The sequence below is a fragment of the Rhagoletis zephyria genome, unplaced genomic scaffold (assembly GCF_001687245.7).
Source record: "Rhagoletis zephyria isolate East Lansing unplaced genomic scaffold, Rhagoletis_zephyria_1.1 Rzeph_scaffold_00329, whole genome shotgun sequence".
Taxonomy (NCBI): Eukaryota; Metazoa; Arthropoda; class Insecta; order Diptera; family Tephritidae; genus Rhagoletis; species Rhagoletis zephyria.
In genome coordinates this window covers 142,120-167,873 of record NW_016157413.1, presented here as the reverse complement: position 1 = coordinate 167,873, position 25,754 = coordinate 142,120, and the positions used below count along the sequence as shown (strand labels likewise).

Here is a 25,754-nt window from a genome sequence, read left to right as displayed (position 1 = left end):
GCCCACCTTTACATATTACAGTTTTTACTCTTAACAGACCTTAGAGTAAACATTTTATCCCGATATGTTCGTCGACGCTTAGTCTTTTTGAAGACTCAACAAAATCTATTTTCGGGCGGATTTCAATTGGTGGAAACTGTTGGTTGGCATTTTCATGAAATGATTTCTTTCTTTTCGAGCCAATTATAATGATTTTTCAAAACTGCTGATTTTTGGCTTTTGGATCTTTGCCAAAACAATGAAAATTTTTACAAACGTAATTAATACATTTTTGCAACTCATACCGATCTGGCTCAAAACCCTCATATTCAATATCCTTCGCTATTGCACCCAGCAAATTTTGAACTTGTTGGGAATGCGTACGGAAATTTTCACGCCAAATCTCAAAAACATGCAATCGAGAAAATTCGCAGTGTTATCTTTTGCCTAGAAACATTTTGAATTAGATAAATCAAAAAATAAATATGAAAACTACTGTAGAAAATAAAGAGCTTGGATTAGGTTATGGAATACTACGCGAGCCTCTGCAGGTCAATGCATCTACACTGAACACTTTTATAATCTCAAAATATTAACAAACAATATGTAAATAAAAATATTGAGGGCCGATGGGGGAAACACACTTAAAAAATTGCCTAAATACTTGAAAGATGAACCAAGAAACACACAAAATCCTACTTTTCTAAAACAACGATTGCAAGAACGCAACACGAATTATTTAAAAGTTTAATTGTAGAAATAAAGTCAATACCTTTATGTACAAACATACCATTGCATATAATTTTAACTCACTCGGCTTTTCACAATATTTTAATTACGTTAAATCCAATTCAATTTTCAGCGTGCTGACGCTGTACAAATAAAATGAACAATTGATGACACTTTTGTTGCTTTTTTCAGAAACAACCGTTAGAATGAAAACAAAATCAGACAACAGCATGAGTTTACTCACTTCCATCTAAATAGTATGAACTCATTGCTGTGAACTGTATACGGGTAGTGAGAAACACCGTACAAACAGTGAGACATAGTTAGTTTTGAAATCAATGTTTAGCTGCAGTGTACTCATTTGATTTCAAATATGGCATTGATATACTCTTTCCAAACCAAGTCATGCGAGTGAAAAACGCTGTTATGAAAAGCAAGTCGAGCAATCGAATGACACTCATTGACTTCAAACAATTAGTAGAGAATACGACAATTTTGAAAAAAAAAATGGATATTGATGAAGTATTTTTTTAAATATATTAGTTTTGGTAAATTATTTAATTATCCTCCTGACGTACATTTATATAACTAGTTTACAAAAGAAATGCACTGTTACCTCAGAAGACATCGGCTTTATAAGAGACTTGAAAAATAGGTTGCTTTATTATTTAAAACCAGTTGCTGTTGAAAACTTAACAGATTTGCACAAAATTGCGCTTTTTTATACCCGCCAGCAAAAGAGCTCAAGAACTTTACCGAATCTGAGCAAAGGTACACAAAAGAGAAATGTTTACAAATTATGAGAACGTTAACTGAGAATTCTGACAGTACAACGGAACCACAAATTGCGTATACACCTTTGTTACCTTCAGACAACTTTGAGCTGTTTTCAGGTCTTCTTAAACAACCTACCTTTGTGAGCAGAACTGATAAAGCTACTGCAGAGCTGCGGCGATATGAAAATATTGAGGTATATTTTCACACGGACTTCGATATAATTAATTGGTGGGAGGTACACATAACGAAATGCCGCTGCTGCATAAACTCAGTCGTAGAGTAATAGCCACTTCTTCAGCTAGCGCATCGTCAGAAAGAGTTTTTTCTTCTGCTGGAAATGTTATTTCTGACTAAAGATGCCACCTTTTGTCAAATGATGATGCCCTTAATCAGTTCATATTTTTGCATTATAATACGCAGTTAGAAAACCAATAAAATTAACAAATATTGTCTTTACAAATTGTTTTTCTTTGATACTTTCATTACAGCAGTTATGGCATGCACTTGTTTTTCCAATCAAGCACTTGCTATTTGAATCGAGCACTTGATAGTGTGAATTACTCACTCAATTGACAATGTTTTTTCAATGCTATCGCACGTTATGTTTGGAAATAAATGAGTGCGAGTGTGTGAAGATGTGAAAAGAAAGCGAGTGACTTAAAATGTATTTTGGGTGTATCCATGCAGCTCTCTGCAAAAAATATATGACAACACGAAGTTTGGACAAAAAACTGATTGCAAAGCTTATTTTGGTGTAAAAATTTTTACATACATTTTTTTAATTTTGACCTATGGCAGCAACCACTGTGCGTCGCCCGATTGCCCACACATGCTTTTCTTTATATGTATGTACATATGTATATTCTGTTGTAAAATTCAAAGATTTATATTTTTCGAGTTTAACCAAAAAAAATTAAAATGTGTGTAATGTTTGTTTAACTCGATCCGCCTAACACAGCAACAAATGTATAAACTCAATTGGGTTTCTCTATAAAGAGTGTTTATATTATTTAATATTGATTCTTATCACAATAGTTTACTTAAATTATTTACCTATAAAGAGAAACGACATTTAAAGCTTATAATTTGTAATTTATTATTATATTTATTTTACACTAACAATACACTTACAATAACAATATAGTAATATTTTTTTGTTGATCGTGAACCCCCAAATCCACCTATTGTGTCTATGGAAACGATCTCGAACGGAGTAGTGGCAGGACCTAATTGAGACAACTGCCCGTACTTCTTTTGTCCTCTTGATTTGTTCTTTATGCATATTGCACAACTATCACAAATTTTCTTTATATTTTTTGTTAAATTTCTTGCTGTATAGAATGGTCTGATCTTATCCTGCGTTTGTTTTGTACCTATATGGCAATAATATTCATGCGTACTTTTTATTAATCTTATGCTAAATGGTTCAGACAGTACAATTTTTTCTTGTTTTCCGACTTTTTGGTAATTGGTATTGTTTTTGAAGTTGATGTGGTTTTTATGTCGTAATTCAAAATTTTTTTCTTGATCTTTTTGTATGGCATCTAGTGTAACTAAATTTACAACCTTTAATTCTTCGTCATTATTTTCGTGTGACTCTAACACCGGATTTCTACTTAAGCAATCTGCTTCTAGGTTATATTTTCCTGGAGAATATCTGATCTCAAGATCATATTGTGACAGGTAGTATGTTAAATCTCCTAGCTCTTCATCTGTTCTAGCTCTTACATTCATTTTTTCTAAGGGTTTATGGTCCGTGAAAACTATGAACTTTCTCCCTATAAGCCGATGTTGCCAGTATTTTACTGCCTCTTTTATTGCAAGGCATTCCAAGTAAATAGCTTTTTTTCTTTTTTGTACTTCATTAAGTTTCTTGGAAAAATAGGCCACCGGCTTTTCTTCATTATTTTCTTGGGGTTGTTTTAAAACGGCTCCGATTCCTAGCAGACTTGCGTCGGTATATATATGTATTGGTAACTTTGGATCAAAAATTGCTAGAACAGGCTGAGAACAAAGTAGTATTTTCATCTCTTCAAATGATTTTTGACATTTTTCCGACCACACAAAATTTTGATCTTTTCTGAGAAGGTTATGCAAAGGGTCCAGTGTTATGGAAATATTTGGTATGTATTTATTGTAAAAATTTATTTTCCCTAAAAACTGTCTTACATTTTTTCTTGTTTTTGGTGTTGGGAAATCTCTTATTGATATCAAATTATCTTTTAAGGGGCTAATTGAATTCCCTTTGATGATATGACCTAAATATTTAACTGAATCTGCTGCGAAAGTGCATTTCGATAGTTTTAATCTGAAGCCTTCTTTCGATATTGCTTCAAGCAATAATGACAAATGTGACATATGTTCTGCGAAAGATTTTGAGAAAATCAAAATGTCGTCTATGTAATTAACCGCGAATTCACTAAGCTTATGTTTTCTTATTATGTTACTTAAAATTCTTTGGAAAATTGCTGGCGATGTTTTCAAGCCAAAGAGCAAACACGTCCATTGAAAATGTCCTTCTTGTGTTACGAAAGCTGTTTTATGTCTGTCCTCGATTCTTAATGGAATTGACCAAAACGCTGAGTTTATATCAAGCGTTGAGAAAAATTTACAGTTTCGTGTTTTATCTACCAAGTCTTCAATTAATGGGAATGGTTGTGATTGTGGAACTACAATTTTATTCAAATCGCGAAAGTCTATGCATAATCTTGTTCTCCTATTTTCTTCTCTTTTAAAAGCCAATGTTACCGGAGCCGCAAATGGACTATACGACTCTTCTATCAGATTCTTCTCCAATAATTTTGAAATTTGTGTTTCTATTTCTTTCTTATCCTCAATCGTGCATCTATATGGTCTTTTACTACAATACCTATCTATTAGTAGATCTATACGTGCCTCGTAATCTTTTACCGTACCGATGTCATATTTATCTTTAGCGAATAAAGTTTTATATTTTTCTATTAGTTTACTTATTTCTGACTTTTCTGTAACGTCTAAATGTTGAACCGAAATGTCGCAATTATCTGTATCGAAATGTTCGTTGAAATTTAATTCGCATTCATTATGATTATCATGACGGTGAAATCTATAGAAATTACTTATATTTAAATTTTCATTTCTCGACTTCGAAGGTAGTTCTGAGAGTTTGCTTCTACAAGGTGTACATTTTTGGGATATAATTAGGTTTTCATTTTGTATTAATTTGAATGATTTTATGCAATCTAATCCAATCAGAAAATCGTAGCTAAAATTTTTTTCGTTTACTACAAAAACCTGTATTTCTTTTTCAATGTCAAAAATTTTAGTTTTAATAGTTATCATTCCCTCAGCCTTTTTTGTACCATTGATCGTTTTCAAATTTGCAGTATAAAAATCTTTATTTTTTGGTTTAAAGCGTAATAAACGCGAATTTATTAAAGATACATTCGAACCAGAATCGTAAATTCCATATACTTCAATAATTCCATTTATTAATAATTTAACTTTGATCAATGGTGGCACTACAAGTTTTTTGGATCCATATCATTTAATTCCCATTCCAATTCATTATTATTAACATGTTTTATCTCTTTTTCACTTTTTTGATTTTTAAACCAGCATGTAGCTTCTGTATGATAACGAGTACCTCTGTTTTCTTTTTCGCAGATTTTGCATGGTTTTTTCTTTTCAAATGCTTCTTTTTCTTTCGAATAAGAAGCTGATACGTTCTTTCTATCTATAGTTTTTCTGGATACTAAATGTTCAAGTTTTCTAATCTCACTGTAAAGTTCTTCTGTATTAACTACTTTTTCTCTATCTATTCTGTCGGCTATATAATGTGGTAACACTTCTGCAATAAGATCAATTAATGTCCCTGTGTCAATTGATTTTCTTATTTCTAATAAAAGTCTTTCTTTCTTCAAAGCATAATCCAAAAGTGAACCTGTTTTATATCTGAATGAGATTGCATATCTGCTCGCAGCCCATCCTTTATTTGCATAGGTGCCACAAAAGTTTTCTTTCCACTTTCCCCATTCAGAAGCTAACGATAATTTAATAAGCATAGAGCTGTACCAATCCAAGCATGATTTTTCTAAGAAAAGTCTCAAGACTTCGATTTTCTCCTCATCTTTACATATGTCAAAGCGGTCGCACTCACTTTCAAATATGGTCATCCATTGGTTAGCATTTGAGTTTTTGGCTGAGAATTTTTCTAGCACAAATTTTTCAGCAATTTTCTTTAAATTAGGGTATTCATCTGCACTCAGCTTCTCTAAAACTTTCGACAGTGACTCCTCTGAAATACCTGCAGTGGGATTTGTTGGCGGTATCTCTTCAAGAAAGTAATCTTTGAACTGCATATTTCCATCATCATCCATATAAATTTCGGCTAAATCTTCCGTTACATTTATCCATACTTTTCTTGTTTGGTGTCTCCTTTTTAATGTGTTTTTTATTTTTGTATAAGTTGGTGTATTTATTAATTGTTCATGTAAACTTGCTGGCTGCATTTCTGCTGGTATTTTAAAAACTCTATCATCACTTGTGGTGATTGTGGTTATCGCCATTATATTCGTTTTTCCGTCCTCAGCAGATTTTACCAAAAATTCGAATTTAAGCTTCTCCATTCTTCAAATGTTAGCAAAAATGTCGTTTTGTAATGTTTGTTTAACTCGATCCGCCTAACACAGCAACAAATGTATAAACTCAATTGGGTTTCTCTATAAAGAGTGTTTATATTATTTAATATTGATTCTTATCACAATAGTTTACTTAAATTATTTACCTATAAAGAGAAACGACATTTAAAGCTTATAATTTGTAATTTATTAATTTTCCTCAGCACAATGATTTGCCGCTTAACTTTTTGTATTTACTTCGTTTCTTTGTTTCTAATCGTTTCTCTTCACAAGTGTCATCTTAACTGTTATACTATGTACATAATGCCCCGAACACACTACACCATCTACTTGGTGTGTTCGACTAGAGTTATATCTTAGAACTAAATACTAACTAGAAATTAAGTAAAAGTAGTTTACATGTGTATAATAATTAATTTTTGAGTTTTATTTCTTTGCAAATGTTTTTATTACTTGATTTTTACTGACGATTGATTATTGCACTGTACACAGCTTCGCTGGGTATTTGTCAAAACCAACTTTTTTAAGAGATTGAATCATAATTAGTTTCTCCTTTTTTCGAATTTAGCCTCCGAAATCGAGATAGGGATATCCAGATATCTCTGTTGCCAAACCGGGACACTTTAGGGGGAGGCCTCTCGCTCCCTTCCATTTCGTTTGGACAAAAATAACGTACGAAAAGATGTAGTAACAAAACAACTTACCACAACTAAAGCACAGAGAATTTTTCACAATTTTTTTTATTCTTTATAAAAAAAATTATACTAAATACATCAAAAAACAAAACTCAAGATATTCAATAAATTTGCATACAAATTTGCAACTTTTTAATTAGACTTTTTGTAAAAATTTAAAAAATGAAGTTTTGCAGCCCATTAAATTTTAGTTGATTTTTGGTATTGTTTTTACTAAGAGTTTCTCCATACAAACTATGTTCGACAATTCTTTTTATATGGAAGACACTGTCAGCAAAAAAAATGGCATAAAAATCAACGAAACTTTCTGGCAACTTCAGACTTGCACTTTATTAATTGGTACAAAAGGTATATGTATTTTCAAAATTTGTCTAACAGATCTGATTAGAAATTGTGATTTTGAGAGAAAATGTGAATTTGAGTACAAGATAACATTAAAATATCAGTCAAATTTTTCGTTGCTGTGGACTTGTTTCAAAACTTCTGACTTTTCCTTAATATAATTGTAAAACTCTGTGCACGTCATTTTTAACGTATTTAGGTACATATGTATATCAATCATCAAGTATTGCTTGTGCAAAGTTCAACTATCTGAAGATGTAACTATTTTACAAATGAAACCGGTGCACTGAGAGAAAGAAGTTTAGAATTAAGAAAACGTGCTAAATTTAAAAAAGTACGCATATGAAAGAGCACCAACCCAACTCGTAATACATTTAGGTATACACATTTTATTATTCAGTCTAGAAATATTAAATTCAAACGGAAGCTTTTTCATAATTAAGTTAAAAAATATATATTTAAATTCCATGGTGCCTGTAATGGGATTTGAACCCTGACCCTCTGGAAATTAACAAATTGTGGCAAGTATCTTTCCGCACTCATCTACAGCCAGACAAGTAAATGTGCATTCAAATGCTGAGTTTGAATCAACACCACGCGTGCGTGGTATTAAAGCGTTGTTTTTAAATACGAACATTTTAGAACGATAATCAAATAAAAATATTCATGTTTACTATACGTTATTTCCCTCAGTGAATTCATAAAATTTTGGTTACTTTTGAACTTTTATTCAAATTTGTGCAATCAAATCGAAAACCGGGACATTTAAATGAAACCCGGGACACCGGGACAAAGTCTAAAACCGGGACATGTCCGGGAAAACCGGGACGTCTGGCAGCCCTAGATATGGGCCTTCGAAGTTCGAAATTGGACCTTTGGTAAAAAATTATTTTTAATTATTGTATGTAAACAACTAAAAAAGTAAAAATATAGACCTGTTCCGGCTTTTGCGCTTACTTAAACGGTATATAACTTTTTTTCTGTTCAAAATGTTTTGAAATATAAATCGTTTTAATTTTTCGAAGATCTGACCTTTGACCCCGTATAGCACCTGTAATATAAGTTTGCACCAAAAACTTACATACCGTTTAAATAAGAGCAAAAGCCGGAATACATCTATATTTTTACTTTTTTAGTTGTTTACATACAATAATAAAAATAATTTTTTACCAAAGGTCCAATTTCGAGCTTCGAAGGCCCAAATCTAGGTTTCGGAGGTTACCTTCGAAAAACAGAGAAATTACTTTTTTACTTATGAGTCAATCTCTTAAAAAAAAATGGTTTGGTCCAATACCCCAAAAAAAAGTTGTTTTTGCCGTACAGTGTTACTTTCAATTCTTATTTTTTTTCACCAAAAATAGTGATTATTATCAAGCTTAATTTTTTCACTTAAAAATAATAAAAAAAAACTCAAAAAGTAACCTGACTTGATTTCCAATTTATTATCATAGAGAACGACGCCATAATAAAAGGGACAACCCTCAACATCCTCAGATCAAAATCGTGCATATATATTTATGAATAATCATTATATTTAAGTGGAAAAATATAAATCAATGATATATATTATCGAGCAAAAATATATCATAAAATAATCACCATTTTTGATCGAAACAATAAAAATCAGATAATACTAAAAACTGTTTAAAATTATTTTTTACACTTTTATCCCAGCTAAAACTTAAAGTGATAAGCCGTTGATATCAAATCGAAATCTCATAATGGTACATCCATTGTTTAGCGAGCTTAGCGTTCAGCGACTATTACACAGCCCCAAAAAAATATCATGTCATTTTGACAGGAATACTCCCCATGGGTTTTGGTGCCCTGAACACGAATCTCCATTTGCTCCATCGCGCAGGATTTTTTACTAACCTAAAAAATTTTGCAATAATATACGCCATGTTTTTGGCGTCAGGAAAAAGTCCTGATGTAATGGAGCATAACCGACTTCAGATTCGTGTTCATGGCACCAAAAACATCGGGGTAAGGTGTTCCTGTCAAAACTACACACATATTTTTTGTGGGGCTGTATTTTCTCATTAAATGGTCGGTGGAAGTCCAGCATTAGGGGTGCTAGAATGCGTACCTATTTTGAAAGTACAATAAATAGAGAAAAATAACTCGAAATTTTAATTTTTGGGATTTTATCACAAAATTACATAACTTGCTTACATTAAATTCGTACTGTCGGTGAATATTTTACATTTACATACCTCTAAAAATATGTCTGCACAATCATGTGCCACGAGAACCAAGGAGCCAACGCGGTGTAAATTACACACCCAACTTAACGACATGAGAAGCAAGGTAACCATATGATGGACAAACATCTGCCAAAAATCCTTTCGCTTGACGTCAATAAATTGTGTTACAGTAAGAGACCAATAAAATGACATTGATATCATATAATACCACCAAATATCGCTGGAAATAGACTAACAGAAAAAAATAAATTGATTATTTAATATAAATGTGTTTAATAAAATTAAAAAATAACAAACAAGCTAAATTCCTTAACACAACGCAATGGGTAAAGTATACCGGGCCATGACAACAGGGTGTAATTCCATTTGAAATAGAAAAACAGCATACATTTTAAAGTGCCAAAATTATTACTATTTCAGTAATAACCTCTTTCGAAATGACTACATTTCATTGATCGGTTGAAAAATATCAAAAACTATGGAAACTTTTATTTCATACATAATTCCATTACACCAGTCACAGCTTTAAATATGCTTTAATATTTCTATGAAGACAATGGGCCTCATGCATAAAAAGTGAGCTTAAGCTCCGACTCGATTTTCAGTACAAATTCTTGAGCTTGAGCTCACCCCTTCAGTGCAAAAATTGAGTCTGAGCTTAAGCTCACTTTTTATGCATAAGGCCCAATATCTTCCTAAATTTTATTGAAAACGAAAACATATACATATTTACATAGCTCATATTTTTCAACAGAAAAACATCTTTCCCGAAAATTAAGTGTTTTGGTTAAAATTCATCTTTGAGTACAAAGGTAAAATAGAGTTCTTTCCAGTGTCCCACCAGTCACATGCATCCTGTCCACACGGCTACATCTGCTTCGCATACCTCTGCTCAGGCTGGCATCAAGTCAAACCCTGGGCCACAAACCCTCACCTGCTGTGTGTGCCAGAGACGACTACACCATAACTCCACCTCCGTCAAGTGCAACTCCTTTAACGGGTGGAGTCATCTCCGAGTTTGCTCAGGCCTCACGGCCCACAGGCAATGGACCACTTCATACGTGGACCCTTGCTGCTCCAACCGAGCTGCCTTCACGACACACCAGAGTCCGCCTGAGCAGCTCAACACAAACACTACCGCACCACAGTACAACCCTCAAAAAAAATTTGCGCCTTATATAAAGCTTATTTTATATGATCATAAGGTTTATAATTTAATGGCCTGAAATCTGTAAGGAAAGTCTGTTGTATGAAACATTCCTTATTCCACACCCGATTTCGCCCTGTGTATGTTATCAGGTCATAAGGTTTGCTCTCTTTCTCAGAGAGACACCCCTATGCCTAAGTCTTACAGTAAATATAAAAAAGGCTCATAATAATGGATTGTATGGAGTATAGTTACCTTATTATAAGGCTTAAAGTCCTTACATAAGACTTACCAAATCCCTTATAATAAGGCCTTATACTAGGTTTACATATAAGCAGATTATCCGCTACCAAGGAAAAGAGGTTTGTAAAGGTATTTTTAATAAACCATTAATAACCATAATATATACCTACATTGCTTAATATAGCAGAAAAAAGTGATTACAGTAGCACAGAGAAGAAACTAACTTTTCTTTGAGTTGTGACAATAACGATCACAACAAACTTAACAGCTAATAAGGCTGATAAAATCTTAAAATTTATGTTCCGTCTGATGGGAATTGAATCCTGACAGTCTTGGTAGCAACCAATTATATCAAGCATCTTTGCACACTCAGCTACGGCCATACATGTAAATGTGCTTTCAAATGTTGAGTTTGAATCAACACCACATTTCGCTGTGTTTATGTCATCAGTTCATAAGGTTTGCTGTCCCTCTCTGAGCGACACCCTTATGCCTAAGTCTTATACGTCATATAAAAAAGGCTTAAATATTTCCTTATAATAAGGCAGCACATGGATTATAATTACCTTATAGATCATATAAAATAAACGCTGCAAGCAGCGCCGCTAGTATGTTCCTTATTTCTTACAACTGCTTATATCATTTTTTGCTAAGAACATAATAGACAACACCACAGACCACACAACAGAGACAACCGTACCACCACCCTCAAGCAGTCGCCAATAACTCCCTGTTCCTCCGACAATCTGCTCGGTGTAACAGACCAGGATGTTCCGTAACGTGAGCAATACTTTCCTTGGCTGGTGTCTTTTTAGAACATGTTCAGGACTGCGCCTCACCCGTGATTGAACGATGACTGCGACGCCGTTCACCACCACCACAGGGCAGCAGTCTTTACAACAGCACACACAGCAAGTGGCGGGCAGGCAACACACCTCACTTACACCCCACATCCCAATAAGTTGTAACTTCGCCTTTGGTGTGAGCAAGCTTTGGTTAACTGTGAGGTCACTGTCCAATCCGACGAAGCGGGGCGACATAGTCGAAATCTCTTTCGGCGACTGCGCCTCGTCGGATCCGGAGCGATGCGCGAGCTATTTTAGCCGACAGTTCACAATGCATCCTCCGTCGGACAAAGCCAAGCGTCGAGTGACCAGAAGGCTACACAAACTGCCATCACCCAGTGCACCTCTTGCTTTCACCAGCGGTGAAGTGAGGGTAGCCATCGGGAAAACGAAAGCCTCCAAGGCCTTTGGACCAGACGGAATTTGCATGCTAATTCTGAAAAATCTGGAAAATGGGGGAAGTGGCTTCACTGCTTAAACCGGGGAGACCGTCCAACCAAGGAGAGTCCTATCGTCCGACTACTCTCCTTTCCCCAGTAGCAAAGACACTAGAGGCCCAACACAACATTGGACACTATAAACACCCAGACAACTTGTGGCCTTAACCGAACTTGCCGCTGTGAGAGAATAGTTCTAGTAGCGTTCAACCTGTCCAATGTGTTTGACACCGTCAATCACTCCACGCAACTAGAAGACAAACAGGCGTCCTCTCTCCCACAGGGATTCAAACGGTGGTCGGCGAATTATCTGAGTGGTCTACACTCGTCAGTAATTTTTAGAGAAAAATCGAGAAAACCCAGGAAGATAAAACAGGACCCCCAAGGTGGTGTCGTTTACCACTACTTTTATATTTCTGAGCTCCCTCAACCACCAGAGGGCGTCTCGATAGTCTCTTATGCTGACAATTGCTGGATAATGGCGTCTGGGAAGGGAATTGATGACTTATGCTCGAAAGTAAACGGTTATCTCTACGACCTTTCTCGCTTCTTCACTGCACGGAGCGTAAACCTCTCCCCTACAAAATCCTCAGCAACACTTTTCACCACCAGGACGAAGGAGGTCAGACTGCAACTGGGTATTCACGTCAATGACGAACTAATCCCGGCGGTGAATAACCCGAAAATCTTCGGACTAACCTTCGACAGTCTGCTCGTCTTCTCGGCGCATACAACCACAATTGTCAATAAAGTACAAAGACGCAACATTAGCCGGCCGGTTCTGAACTATGCAGCGCGTGTGTGGTTGTCGGGGACAAGTAGGACGCAGTGGATGAAGCTACAGACGAGCCAACACACTCCGGACTGCGAAAGGATGCCTTGTCATGTCGCCGCAACACTACGAGGCTCATATTAAAGAGCAAAACACAATGCTCTGCAAGCAATTCTTAGTAGAATGTCACCGACGTGGGCACCCGAACAGACACTTCATAAAGCCACCACTGGACCCGACAGCATACACAGGTCTTTAATGGCATTAACAGGGAGTAAGTCTCCAGTTATATAGACCCTCGACCTGTGAATGCCGTTCTGTGCACACAACCACCAGACGTGGACGAGACAGAGCTTCGTCTGCCTCGGGAGACTCGGACCCCGATAGCCCAACCTCGCTCGGGCTACTGCAGTAGGCTAAACTCGTACCTGAGCAGAGTAAACGCAGGTGTGCCAACGAATGCCCGGCATGCTGAGAGACACCCCACGACTCGAGACATCTCTTCGCATGCCCACTGAATCCCACTCTACTAACGCCTTTGTCCTTATGGACAGACCCATTAGCGCACACAAGGGGTGGGTTTTGGGGTTCAAACCCCCCTAAAGCTAATAACCTCAAATACAAACTGTATCTTAAAGCTAAGAATCCAGCTCTCAAGGAAATTATAAGAAATATTTATTATAATTTCTGAAAAAGCTCGTTGCTTTTGCTGTAAATTTTCATGAGGAAATGAATATACGAGCATTTTTTTTTCTTGAAAGCTGCAAACTGATTTAAGAAATTTTGGTAGAAGAAAATTTCTTTTTCATTTCTCGTCCGTCGTTTTATATGAATTTTTGGTTTTTCTTGAGAGTTCAGTTAATTTTTTCGGTATTCGAAATATTAAAAAAAATTAGAAATCGTGAAAAATCACCATCTCTATCGAAAGCCAGAAACCAGAAATCGAAAAAAGGAACATAAAAGTGCAAAAATTCATGGAATCAATAAATTTATTTTTACTGAGTCTTTTTTAATATTTTTTCTTAGGTACTTTTGAAAGTTGAGCGCATCTTGAGTTTATAGCACTTTTTATTAAACAAGTAGTTTTTAAGGAAAGAACACAACCGACTTCAATTTGTATATTCAAATTTAGGGGTACCGTTAATTTCTTCATGATCCAATCATCGGATCTCTAAACCAAATTACGGGACGAACCTTGAGGTACCACCTTTCTACAAAAAAATGATTATTGAAATCGGTTCACGTGGTCCAAAGTTACGTATTCCGGCGAATTGATAACCTCCCCTTTTTTTAAAGTCGGTTAAAAGTGTTTGAGTTTAATCTTATGTAAATAAAGTGCAGTTTATGAATTTTAAAACGTTTATTTATTTTTTACATACTGTACATAAAACTTGCATAAATATATTTTAAAGAGCGTATTATCTGAAGAAAATTTTCAGTATTTTCCGGTGATATATCTTCAGAAATATAAACCCCCCCTAAAATATATTCCTGGGTGCGCCCCTGGACAGACCCTATCGAAGCTGCACGCTTCTTGGGCTCCCGTTAGTAGACCTTGTCGACAGCGATTGAGGGACTAACCGGTATGGGCGGGGGTGTTGTAGCCGCTACAACAACAACAACAATAAATGATGTTTATGTATATAGAACTAAGAAATCGTTTCATATTTTTTAAAGCAATTTTATACATTAGTTATTCATCTATGTTAAAAAATATCTTTGTTCCGATGACATAGTTATAATTCACAAATGATCACATTCTGGAGTAAAATGTCCCACCAGTCACAATGGAATGGCCCAGTGTGCGAATTGGATAAATTTCAAAATGGGGATTACATTCATACATTAGGCGCGTTTTTTACGCGCATTTTTACGTACATATCTGCGCTTAAGATTTGTATGTAGCAGTAAGAGACAAACTTTATGTGCGCCTATGAATAGTGGCCGATAAAATCAAAATTACTTGTTTTCAAACGGAAATTGTCGATGCTTGTTTTTTTACACGTTAAGCGTAGATGTATATGCGTGTAAAAAACAACACGGCTAATATAACATAGTCAAAGCTTAGTGTGCCACGAGCACAGACGAAAGATTTTTCATTAGTTGCAAGTAGAAATTTTATCGTATGAATAAGTAAAAACTTTCTTCAAACTATTCGAACTCACTTCAAGTTACATTTACGCGTTCCGCGAGTCACTACTAGTGAAAGAAAGCGCGGGAGAGAGCTAAAAACTTCGAGCATAACACTGGTCAACAGTGCTTTTTGTGCCAAGGAGCTATAATTCTTTTCTAAGTTAGAATCTCATCCTGATTACAAAAATAGAAAAAAACTGTGCTTCCTATGTGTAGTTTTGTAGATTTTGACTTATCCAGAAAAACACAACTGCGTTTATTATGTTATTGTGTACTTAAAAACTTTCTTTTTCGCGACTTACGTAAATTAAGTATAATGGAACAAACATGTTGCAACCCCAACAGGAGTCAGCCACCATATGACGAACCCATCTGCCTTTGGGCCTCTCTCTTCCATAGATTTCAGATCCTGGTGAAACCGCTCCCCTTGTTTTTTGCTATAGTATCCAATATTCTCTGGGAATTGGTCAAGATGACTATATGGAACTTTAATAGATATATTACATCCCAAAGTTTTAAACCTCTCCATTAAGTTACTATTTCGGAGTAGTTACTTGACTTCTGGACTTATCGATTTTCCATAAGTCCGCGCATGACGTTCCAAATTGTTCATTGAACTGCAAAACTTTAGCTCTCCGACCCCTCAACGAAGGTAGAAAACCTATTCTAACAAAGTCACAAACTTTACCTCATCATTGCTGTGATTTCTACTGTGCCCCAAAGTTTGCTGTTGTAACAAATATGCCGCCACAACACAAATTTTTATGTTTTTGTGTACTTTTCTAGCACTTAAAATCGAATTTTTGTGGCACATTTTGCGGCGCACTAGAAATGACAACAGTGATGAGGTAAGTTTTATGACTCTGTTAGAATAGAGGGGTTAGTCGCGCAGTTGTATTCGGGCCGCGAGCTAGTGAATTAAACTTTTCAATAAGGAGTATCCGGTGGCCATATGCGGACGTCATGAGCAATTGATGATCAACGCGAATAGCGACTAATGTACATAGCCGTCTAATTGTAATTTCCTTCACCGATGCGACCTTAGTTTTTGCGGTAGCAAGAGCCATTTGGAAGACCCATCAAGTGCGATATTAGTTACGTAGGTAACTTGAGCTGGTATCACAGAACCAATGAAGTGTTACAGAGGTACCTGGAATAGTGCCAATTCACGAAGATCGTTGTGAAGTACGAGCCATTGGTCTCGCAGCTCAGTGGATAGCGGAGTGTCGCAATTGAGGTCTGCTTTCCACAGCGCCTGAATAACAAATTTTGCCAAGACAGGCACCAACAGACCAATTAGGTCGTACAACTTAGCTACTTCACTCAAGTTCGCTTTTTTTGGTGATGTATGTGATTCTGAAATTCTCACCTTAAAAAACATGGCGTACTTGCTGCATTCCAATGCAAACCTAAAACGTTATATCGGAGGCATACAATTCAATGTCAGTAGTTGACTTCTCTGGATCGATGGTAGCTGCAGGGGTTCTGGCACAGTGAATAGCTTCATCGGGAGAATCGAAACTTTCAAAGTAGTCAACATAAAACCCATCGATGATACTATTTTTCGCTACCGCTTCCCGGCAGACGTTGTCAACTTGATGTTAACATTGGCGAAACGAACGAATGGTATTGTATGGCCCACTAGTCATGTCATACGTTACTGTTGCCAATTCAAAGATGCGCAGTGCTTCGACTGGAGATTCTCGCCACAAGATACGTTGCCATTTGCGATGCAGTGGGTTGACCTTAACCTTCAGAAAAATTTGTTTAACATCAACTGTTATTGCGATCCGATAGCGGTGAAACCGATGTAGGATGCCGATTAGATTATCCCCGAAAACTATGTGTCGTTCAGAGACAACCCATTTGTTGTTTTGCAGGACGCATTGAATACTAAACGGAATTTCTCCGTCACCGCATGATGGGGAATGTAATAGCACTGTGTTTAGTCAAAAGAGTCATCCTTGACTGCGTTCATATGACCAAGGTCTATGTATTCTTGCATAATCTAGTGCAGTTCTTACGAAGGTCAGAGGCGCCGGCTAACCTTCGTTCAAGGCGGAAAAATTGACGTCGCGCTGATTGATACAAGTCACCTAAAGCTGGACGAAATGGCATCTGTGCACTATAGCGGCCGTCTGATGTGCGCCGTACAATGCGGGTCAAATATCAGCGCCAATAAAGTATATCCATTCTATCAGGTGTGCCAAAGGTTGGATCCGCTAATCGAAGACCTGAGATCAGGCCCCTCGAGAGGGAGGGGTGAATCCCCCCGGGCCCGGGCTTCTTAAAGGGGCTCCAAAGTCTCAGAACCACAAATTGTTATTATTTTTTTTACAATGTAATTGCTCCTTCGTTATAGGCCTTCATTATAAACATATTACGGATCGTGCTGATTCTTTCCGACTCTATAAATTAAAGAAAATGATCATATGGCCCAAAACGGGGACTGTTACTGTTGCTTTTCAAAACCCGCTGAAACTCGCTAGAATACATCTTTCGGATAGTTTTTCTTCTTTAAACAGCTGCTTTATATTATCGAAAAAGTCTTCTCTCTTTAGATAATGTTTTCAAAAGTTGATACACAGTTTCTTAGCTTTGAAACCCAAGAGCTACGTATTCATTGAACTGATAAAATTAATTTTGAGGTTTTATGCAATAAGTAGCATGAATTAAGCAGACTTGCGATTTGACATGTAATCCAAAGAAATTAAGACCATAATAATTATGAATACAGACTTCTGTTGCCTTGCATCTGTAAGTCGTTTCAGAAGTAATTTTCTGCTTAGAACTCGAACTGCAGCTTACAACTGTGCCAATATATTGAGGTTTTCCGGGGTTAAGTACACGAAAAAAGGCTTTAATGGCCACTTTTATTTGCTCTATGACATTTAGTACTATTCTTACCATTCAAAATGCGCCTTAGAGGGTTTGCTTTACGAGTTTTCCTTCAGAAACTATGGCGATGTTAGATTCGAGGACAAGACGGTTAAAGCGGACGTAACTCTTGAAGGAAAAGTCTTATAGCACCATTCGAGAGTGCATTTTGAAGGATAATAATAGCACTAGAAAAATACTTGAAATAATTCCAATAGATTTTGATTATCTAATCAGAAAATCTTCTTCTTTTGTATAGGAGGAAGAGGGAGGCCCCCACTGGGATGGAAAGACCAGGTGGAGAAGGACTTGGTTTCACTTGGCATTTCCAATTGGCGTCAGTTTGCACAGAAGAGAAACGACTGGCGCGCTTTGTTAAACTCGGCCAAAATCGCTTAGGGGGTTACAGCGCAAAATAAGAAAAAGAAGAAAAGGATTTGAGTTAAAAAGAATATAAATTTCAGCTATGAGTCAATAGCACGTTCAATAGCTTACAATGTTGCTTTCAAAATGAGCCCTATCTCTAACTAAATAAAAAATAATTTTACCTGAAAATGGAATTAGTAAAAAAGACTCTTATACGGTTGACAAACGGGCTCGCTTATTTGCATAAACAGCCTTTATTTGCTTTAACTCATGCATGTTCCTCTTTAAAATGTGCATAAGCAGCCGAACAAATGCACGAAATTTTTGGGAATTAACTCGGATCAGGGGAATTTTCGATGAAAACACTGGTAAAAACGGCGAGCTGTTGTCTTTTGTACAAATAAGAAAAGAAAGCAGGCGAGTTTGGCATCCGCGCTAGCCGAGTGGTGAGAGTTGCGTCCCAGCCAGCAAAGAAACGTAAATTTTGCCGACAGTGCAGTTTAGTTCAATTTTCCGTATCCGAAAACGCATACAAAAAACTCCTACAGTTATCATCAATTTTCGTATCCGGAAAACGTTCGAAAAAGATGATGTCATTTGAAAGCAATAATTGTATTTGATTTGCTTAAGCTAAACATTTGAAAGCATACATGCGTAGTCGGCAGTGGCTGAGCGTGCAGAGTGCGCCGCTATTCGTTAGCTTCCATAAGGTGCCGGGTTCGAATTCCGTCAGGCGCTTCCTAATTTTATTTTATTTCTTTTGAATCATAAAAAAGTATCTGTGAAGTGCAGAAGGAAAGCGTATTGAACGAAAAATTCTATCAGACAAATTTCAGGAAAAACACCCGAAAACGTATCCGTTTCACATACTGTTGTCTGTACGTACGTTTCTGCCGCACACTTTAGTGGGAAAACGGATCGTCAAAGTATCCGGAAATAGAATCAGTAAACGGACAAAAATCCGCCCTTCATCCGATTTTTTGTCCTTTTTCGGATCGGTTTTCGGCTTTTTTGCTGTTATGTGATATTTTATTTCTAATCAGTAGTGGTATTTTTTGATAGCCATTGGCAATACAAAGAAATGTGTAACTTTGCTTTTACAAAAAAAAATATATTTTCTTATATATCGACAAGTGTTTTTTTTGTCCTTTTTACTTGAAAATTCAATAACAGACGAACTAATTGACCGATTTTGACAATTCAACCGTCATTTTCATTGCTACTAAAAACTCTTCAAGAACTTGGGTTTTATTTATTTTAAAATAATTTTTAAGGGTAATGTTTTATAAAATTGTTGGTAAAAATACAAAAATAATAGTCTTCTCCACCACTTATTCACACAGAAAAAAACCACATTTGCAAAATTGTACTCTCTAAAATATTCTGTTGACAAAAAAAAAATGGATCGCAACGTGGATAACCGTTATTTTTAGTTGAAGGCTGACGCGCAATGCAACGAGCGCGTTCGGACTTATTTTGGTCAAGTGCGTGTGAAACCAGCGTGCCCTCACCGGTTTATTTGTTTTCATGTGACAGAATTAAAAATAAACAGAGGTAGATTTAAGTAAACAAGTAATTTGTATGCAAAAAATAAAACCGACTTCAATTCTTAAACAAAAATTTAAGATGATCGTGAATATCTTCATGATCCAATAATCGTATTTAAACCAAATTAGTATGGGAACACCTGTGAGGTAACACCTTTCCTTTAAAAAAAGAATTATAGAAATCAGTTAACGTGGTCCAAAGTTATGCGGTAACATATGTATATGAAAAAAATATTCCGACGAATTCATAACCTTCTCCTTTTTGTGAATTCGGTTTAAATTATAGCTTTTCAATTCATTTATTGAACATATATCTATAATATTCAGAAAACAAAGGAACTCATTAGAATGAAAATCTTTGCATATATTGCGGAAAATTTTCTGCGCCAATACGTTTGTACGTCACTCTGTGTCGAGTATATTTATTTTATCTTTAAATACAACAAACGAGTTTCTTTGTTTTCTGAATATTATAGATATATGTTCAATAAATTAATTGAAATTTAAACCGAATTCACAAGAAGGAGAAGGTTATGAATTTGTCGGAATATTTTTTTCATATATGTTTCCGCATAACTTTGGTCCACGTTAACTGATTTCTATAATTCTTTTTTTAAAGGAAAGGTGTTACATCACAGGTGTTCCCATACTAATTTGGTTAAAATACGATTATTGGATCATGAAGATATTCACGATCATCTTAAATTATTATTTAAGAATTCAAGTCGGTTTTATTTTTTGCATACAAATTACTTGTTTACTTAAATCTACCTCTGTTTATTTTTAATTCTGTCACATGAAAACAAATAAACCGGTGAGGGCACGCTGGTTTCACACGCACTTGACCAAAATAAGTCCGAACGCGCTCGTTGCATTGCGCGTCAGCCTTCAACTAAAAATAACGGTTATCCACGTTGCGGTCCATTTTTTTTTTGTCAACAGAATATTTTAGAGAGTAAAATTTTGCATATGTGGTTTTTTTTCTGTGTGAATAGGTGGTGGAGAAGACTATTATTTTTGTATTTTTACCAACAATTTTATAAAAAACTACCCTTAAATATTACTTTTACATGAATAAAACCCATGTTCTTGAACAGTTTTTAGTAGCAATGAAAACGACGATTGAATTGTCAAACCGGTCAATTAGTTCGTCTGTTATTGAATTTTCAAGTAAAAAGGGCAAAAAAACACTTGTCGAGATATGGGCAAATCTAAAAAATAGGTACACTTTCAAAAAAAAAAATTTAATTTTTAAATTTGTGAGCACACCTATGTTTTATATATCATTTTATTCGTAATCTCTTAGTAAATCGATTAATATAAGTGTAATTCACTTTCATCAAGTGCTTCAAAAGTTAGACGAGGAATAAGCATGAAATAGAAAACAAAAGAATAAGCTGGGTTGAAATTACGCTGTTCAAGTTGTAAACTTTGAGGAAAGATTTTGAAAGTTGAACTCACTTAATTGGGATGTTCTAAATTCAATGGCATGCCCTGTTTTACCAGATTGGCTCCGGTTTTCGAGATAACGGTACTTGAAAATTTGATTAAATTTTAACTATTTTATAAATAACTCCCTCAATTTTGAAGTTATTTTACTAAAATTTTGCACATAACAGTTTTTTAATATTACCTTAATTATTCCTTAAAATTATCGAAATAGGTTAACATTAACATATAGCTCCAATACAACTGATTACTCAGATATGTGTTTTTGCGCAATAACTCTAACTTCATATCTGAATAATAAATTGTATGCGTGCTATATGTTAAATTGAACCTATACTAAATTTTAACCTGTTTAATTGAAGGAGTTATAACGCAAAACAACGTCTCTGATCTATCAGTTCTATGGGAGCTATATGTTTTAGTGAACCGATTGCGATGATTTTATGGAATAGTTAAGGNGCGATAAACCGAAAATTTTTAAAATTGTGAAATGTGGAATTACAGACTTTGAGTTACTTGCCATTTCGTTATTTTTTAATGCACACTTTTCTTAACTACTACATATGAAGTGTACACATAAGTACTAATTGCACATAAAATTTCAAATCAGTATATGGTGTGCTTCAAAAGTTATGACATAATTCATTTTTCACCTCTTAAAAATTACATAAAAAATTCACTTGTTTTCATTATTATTTTTTATTTAAACACCTATAATTCAAAACTTATGCAGCAAATTGATCCAAATTTTTTTTGAGGCTTCAAGTATACGTCAATGAATTATATCCAAAAGCAACCAGCTTCATATAGTTTTCAACAGTGAAAATAAAGCTAAACAACACCAAGGTTACCTGTTTTTTAGATTTACCCATATATTAAGAAAATAAATTTTTTTTTGTAAAAGCAAAGTTACACATTTGTTTGTATTGCCAATGGCTATCAAAAAATACCACTACTGATTAGAAATAAAATATGACATAATGCAAGTGGCCCGTTTCAGAAATTCAGACTCATTGGCGCTTACACATATGTTAGTTCTTGGCCGAGCTTCTCCTCCAAATTGTGGCGTGCGCCTTGACGTTGTCACACAAAGGGGAGGGACCTACAGTTTAACGCCGACTCCGAACGGCGATTGTATTTTTATGAGAAGCTGGTTTTCATGGCAGAAATACACTCGGAGGTTTGCCATTGACTGCCGAGGGGCGACCGCAGTTAAGAAAAAACCTTTTTTCTATATTTTTGCGATGTTGCTTTGACCAGGGATTGAACCCAGGCCCTGCGCAGTGTAAGCGCGCACTGCTTACCGCTACACCACAGCGGCTTACTTACATTTATTATATCACATTTTTTATTTTATATCACATTTTTTGTTTTACTATTAGCTATTTTAAATGTTTAGAGTTGAATTTTATTAAAAAGGCAACAACTAACTGAAAGCAGTGTACGAAAATAAACTATATTGTACGTTACTATTTCGTTTCGTTTATTACTTTAACAGTTCGGTACAATACGAAACAAAACGGCTGAGTTCACTTTGGCGATAGTACACTACAGTAGTTTAGTAGTTACAGACGAAACAACAAACGAAATGAATCGTGCAGGGAAAATATTTTTATGTATGTACATATATGCAATAAACAAATACAAAACGAATGGCTGCAATGAATAAAAAAAATAAAAATGTTTTTTAATTGAATTGGATATGAAAATTTACAGAAAAAATTATTTTTCACGTAATTGAAACGTTTGCATACATATAAAACGTACCCTATGGTACAATTGTCACAAACGAAAAGCAAACGTTTCTCGTTGGGGAAAATGACAGTGAATCTTACAATTTGTTTCTGACTATTTACAAAACTGTACAAAACCACAAATGATATGATGATCGATGAGCAAATGGGAATTGTTTTGTACAGTTTATTTTCGTACCCTGACTGAAAGCAATGTTAAAAAATATAGAACTTATAAAAAAATTAATAAAAACGAAATAGATGAAAATCCTACTGGCCGTGGGACTCGAACCCACGACCCTCGGCTCGTTAATCCGCAATACTGACGTCTGTCAGGGCAAAATTATTCGCATTTGTGTGCTAGTTTATATGCATAAGCATGCCCGTATGTCTCGCGTTTTACGTTACAAATAGTTTTCCACCGAAAACATATGGATAATGAAGAAACTGCTTTATTTTATTGTGAAAGAAGGCCGAAAATACTCGAAGAAACCAGATTTTTCAATTCTTTAGTCTGGTGGATTCCGCGCCAAAAAACCTTTTGATATTTTGGACTGTTACATTACATAAGAAATGCTGCCGACTTTGTTTTCACTTAGAAAGTTAAACGCTGATTATTTTATCGAGTACTGTTTTTAAATATTAACTTCAAAGTAATACAGGGCAAGCGAAGAAAAGCAAGTACAATGCAAAAAATGGTGGTCCTTAAATATAAACAACCCTTAATTTCATGTTGTGCTTTTTAATTTTCATTAATTTAAAGGTTTCTCAGGATTGAGTGAATTTTCATGATTGAGAAGAAGATTCATGTATATTTACGTTGTCCGATACCTTAGAATATGCATGACCCAGATATAATCAAAAATCTGCGAAACCTGAGAAAAAATTTTTTCCTTGGTTTCGATTTCGACGATTTGGGTCACATGCTTTTAAATTAATACAATGTATATATAGGGGCCCGTGATTTTTTAGTACCGGGCCCGAGTTTTCTCTCGACGGCCCTGCCTGAGATGTGATCCCAATAGTGTGTCAACCTTGGACGCCGGCGTATGCAAAATGTAGACTTCAAATTGCAGAAAAAATGTATCATCAATAGCGAATTTAATTTCCACCGTTGTGGTACCCTTTGTGTATACAGATGAATTTGTACAGCTGCCCATAACGATCAAGGAGAAGCACTCTGGCCGTCGCAAGTAAGATGGTCATGTCACCATGGGCAATGAATGACTGAACCTCATCTATTTGTCATTGATTACGTGAATACACTTGTGCTGAGCAAGAGGGAGCAACAGTGCGTGAATTAGATGGTGATGTAGTACTAGCTGTTGTTGCGGATGCTGACGGTGCTGTGCATGTATTTCGTTGACTATGTGCGTGGTATCTTCATCGCGTCAGAGGAGCGTGTTGAGACGGTGGTTGCCCCAGCATTGTGAGCGTATACCTTCTGGGGGCGTTGTACTTGCAAAAGGCGGTGACTTGGCGGAAACAACATGTGCCTTGACTGAACGATAGGCTACACATCGCGTCAAAGATTGCATGCTAACGGACCGTGAGGTAGAGTTTATGTTGTTGGCGCGTCGCTCAATAAAGGTTAATAAGTGTTCTAGTTAGCTTCGGTATATTGACGGTTACCCCATTCGTTACGTGTTGTTGTCGGTAGTTTCGGCAAAAGTTCGGGAACTGTTATTGCATCCCAGTGCTGCACTGGAACGTCCATTAGTGCAAGCGCACGGAATGAATTGCACACACAATCAACAATGGTTCCCACCGCAAGTGGAGTCTCAGCCGGGTTATCTGGTAGATCAAACAAGCTCTGTACGTGCGTATATGACAATAGGCGGGGATCCTCAGACCACACTTCCTCGTGGCCGCCAGTATATAACTCACCAATCACACAGTAGGGAGGCAAAAATATCACAGCTAAACGTCCAAATACATAAACTTAATTTTGGCCTCTAGATTACGATGGCGTTTTTAGAAAATCGGTATCACGTCAAAATTTTGAGATATTTAGGGGGGAAGTTTTCGAGTTCTGAAAGTGAATTTTTCGTCGTTTAAAACACTGTGCTCAAGTTTTGAATTTTTTTCTGGGCAAAGGTTTTGATAACTGATCTTACTTAACTGGGATCTTTTAAATTCAATGGCGTCCTCCGTTTTTCCAGATTGGCTCTTGTTTTCGAGATAACGGTGCTTGAAAATATGATTAAATTTTAGGTTTTTTGTTAATAATTACCTCAGTTTTATGGTTATTTTACTAACATTTTGCACGTGACTATATTTTGATGTTACCTTATTTCTGAAAATCATGGAAATCGGTTCACTATAACATATACCTCCCATACAACTGATTGTTCAGATATGTGGTTTCGCGTTACAACTCATATTTTATTTCGTAATATTTTTTTATAATAGTAGTTTATACACTGCTTGGACCTGAATTTGGGTTCTTTTCAATCCCACTCTGGCATATTTTTGCAGTTTCTGTTGTACGAATGGCTTTTTAATACCTTTTCTGTACTGTGAAAGCTGTTGTTCGTTAAAGTCAAAGTGACTGAGTAATGCTTTCAAATAGCCGGCGGTCTATACCGCGTCTATTTCACATAAGTTGGGAACCAAAAAACACAAACCGAAAATCTACGCGCGCGATTACTGTCATATTAATTGATAAAAAACATCGAAAATTTTGCGAAAAACTTTTATTCATCATATCATTGTCTTCGGAAACTCCTAAAAATGAAAAAAAAATTAAAAAGCTTTGCAATAAATTAAACAAGTTTTGTTTCGTTTGTGGTAAATTCGTTTTGAAATCAGACCAGCGTAAATTAGTCTCAAATAAAAACGCACTAGCATGCTATAA

The 25,754-nt window shown here is 35.7% G+C and overlaps 2 protein-coding genes across 4 annotated transcripts in view; both read right to left on the bottom strand.

Annotated features, from left to right (window-relative positions):
- The window catches only part of schlank (ceramide synthase schlank), a 177,333-nt gene that overhangs the window by 53,797 nt on the left and 97,782 nt on the right, over nucleotides 1-25,754 (bottom strand). The window contains exon 3 of one of the 2 annotated variants that reach the window (XM_017610660.1): nucleotides 9,358-9,579. The exons of the other annotated variant lie outside the window; for it this stretch is intronic. Coding sequence (XP_017466149.1) covers nucleotides 9,358-9,579 — 222 coding nt within the window. The remainder of the gene's footprint in view (nucleotides 1-9,357; nucleotides 9,580-25,754) is intronic. 2 annotated transcript variants of the gene reach the window in all.
- Nucleotides 3,751-9,341, bottom strand: LOC108359032 (uncharacterized). 2 transcript variants are annotated; one of them, XM_017610659.1, is made up of 2 exons: nucleotides 8,803-9,341; nucleotides 3,751-6,185 (listed from the first exon to the last, which is right to left on the bottom strand). In XM_017610659.1, the coding sequence occupies exon 2, from the start codon at nucleotides 6,090-6,092 to the stop codon at nucleotides 4,986-4,988; it is 1,107 nt and encodes a 368-aa protein (XP_017466148.1). In that variant the 5' UTR covers nucleotides 6,093-6,185; nucleotides 8,803-9,341; the 3' UTR covers nucleotides 3,751-4,985. The 2 variants fall into 2 exon arrangements, with proteins under 2 accessions (XP_017466148.1, XP_017466147.1); XM_017610658.1 differs by lacking the exon at nucleotides 8,803-9,341 and adding an exon at nucleotides 6,251-6,686.

Coding starts and splice junctions, on each gene's coding strand:
- LOC108359032 (XM_017610659.1), bottom strand. CDS start 6,092: ATGGAGAAGCTTAAATTCGAATTTTTGGTAAAATCTGCTGAGGACGGA.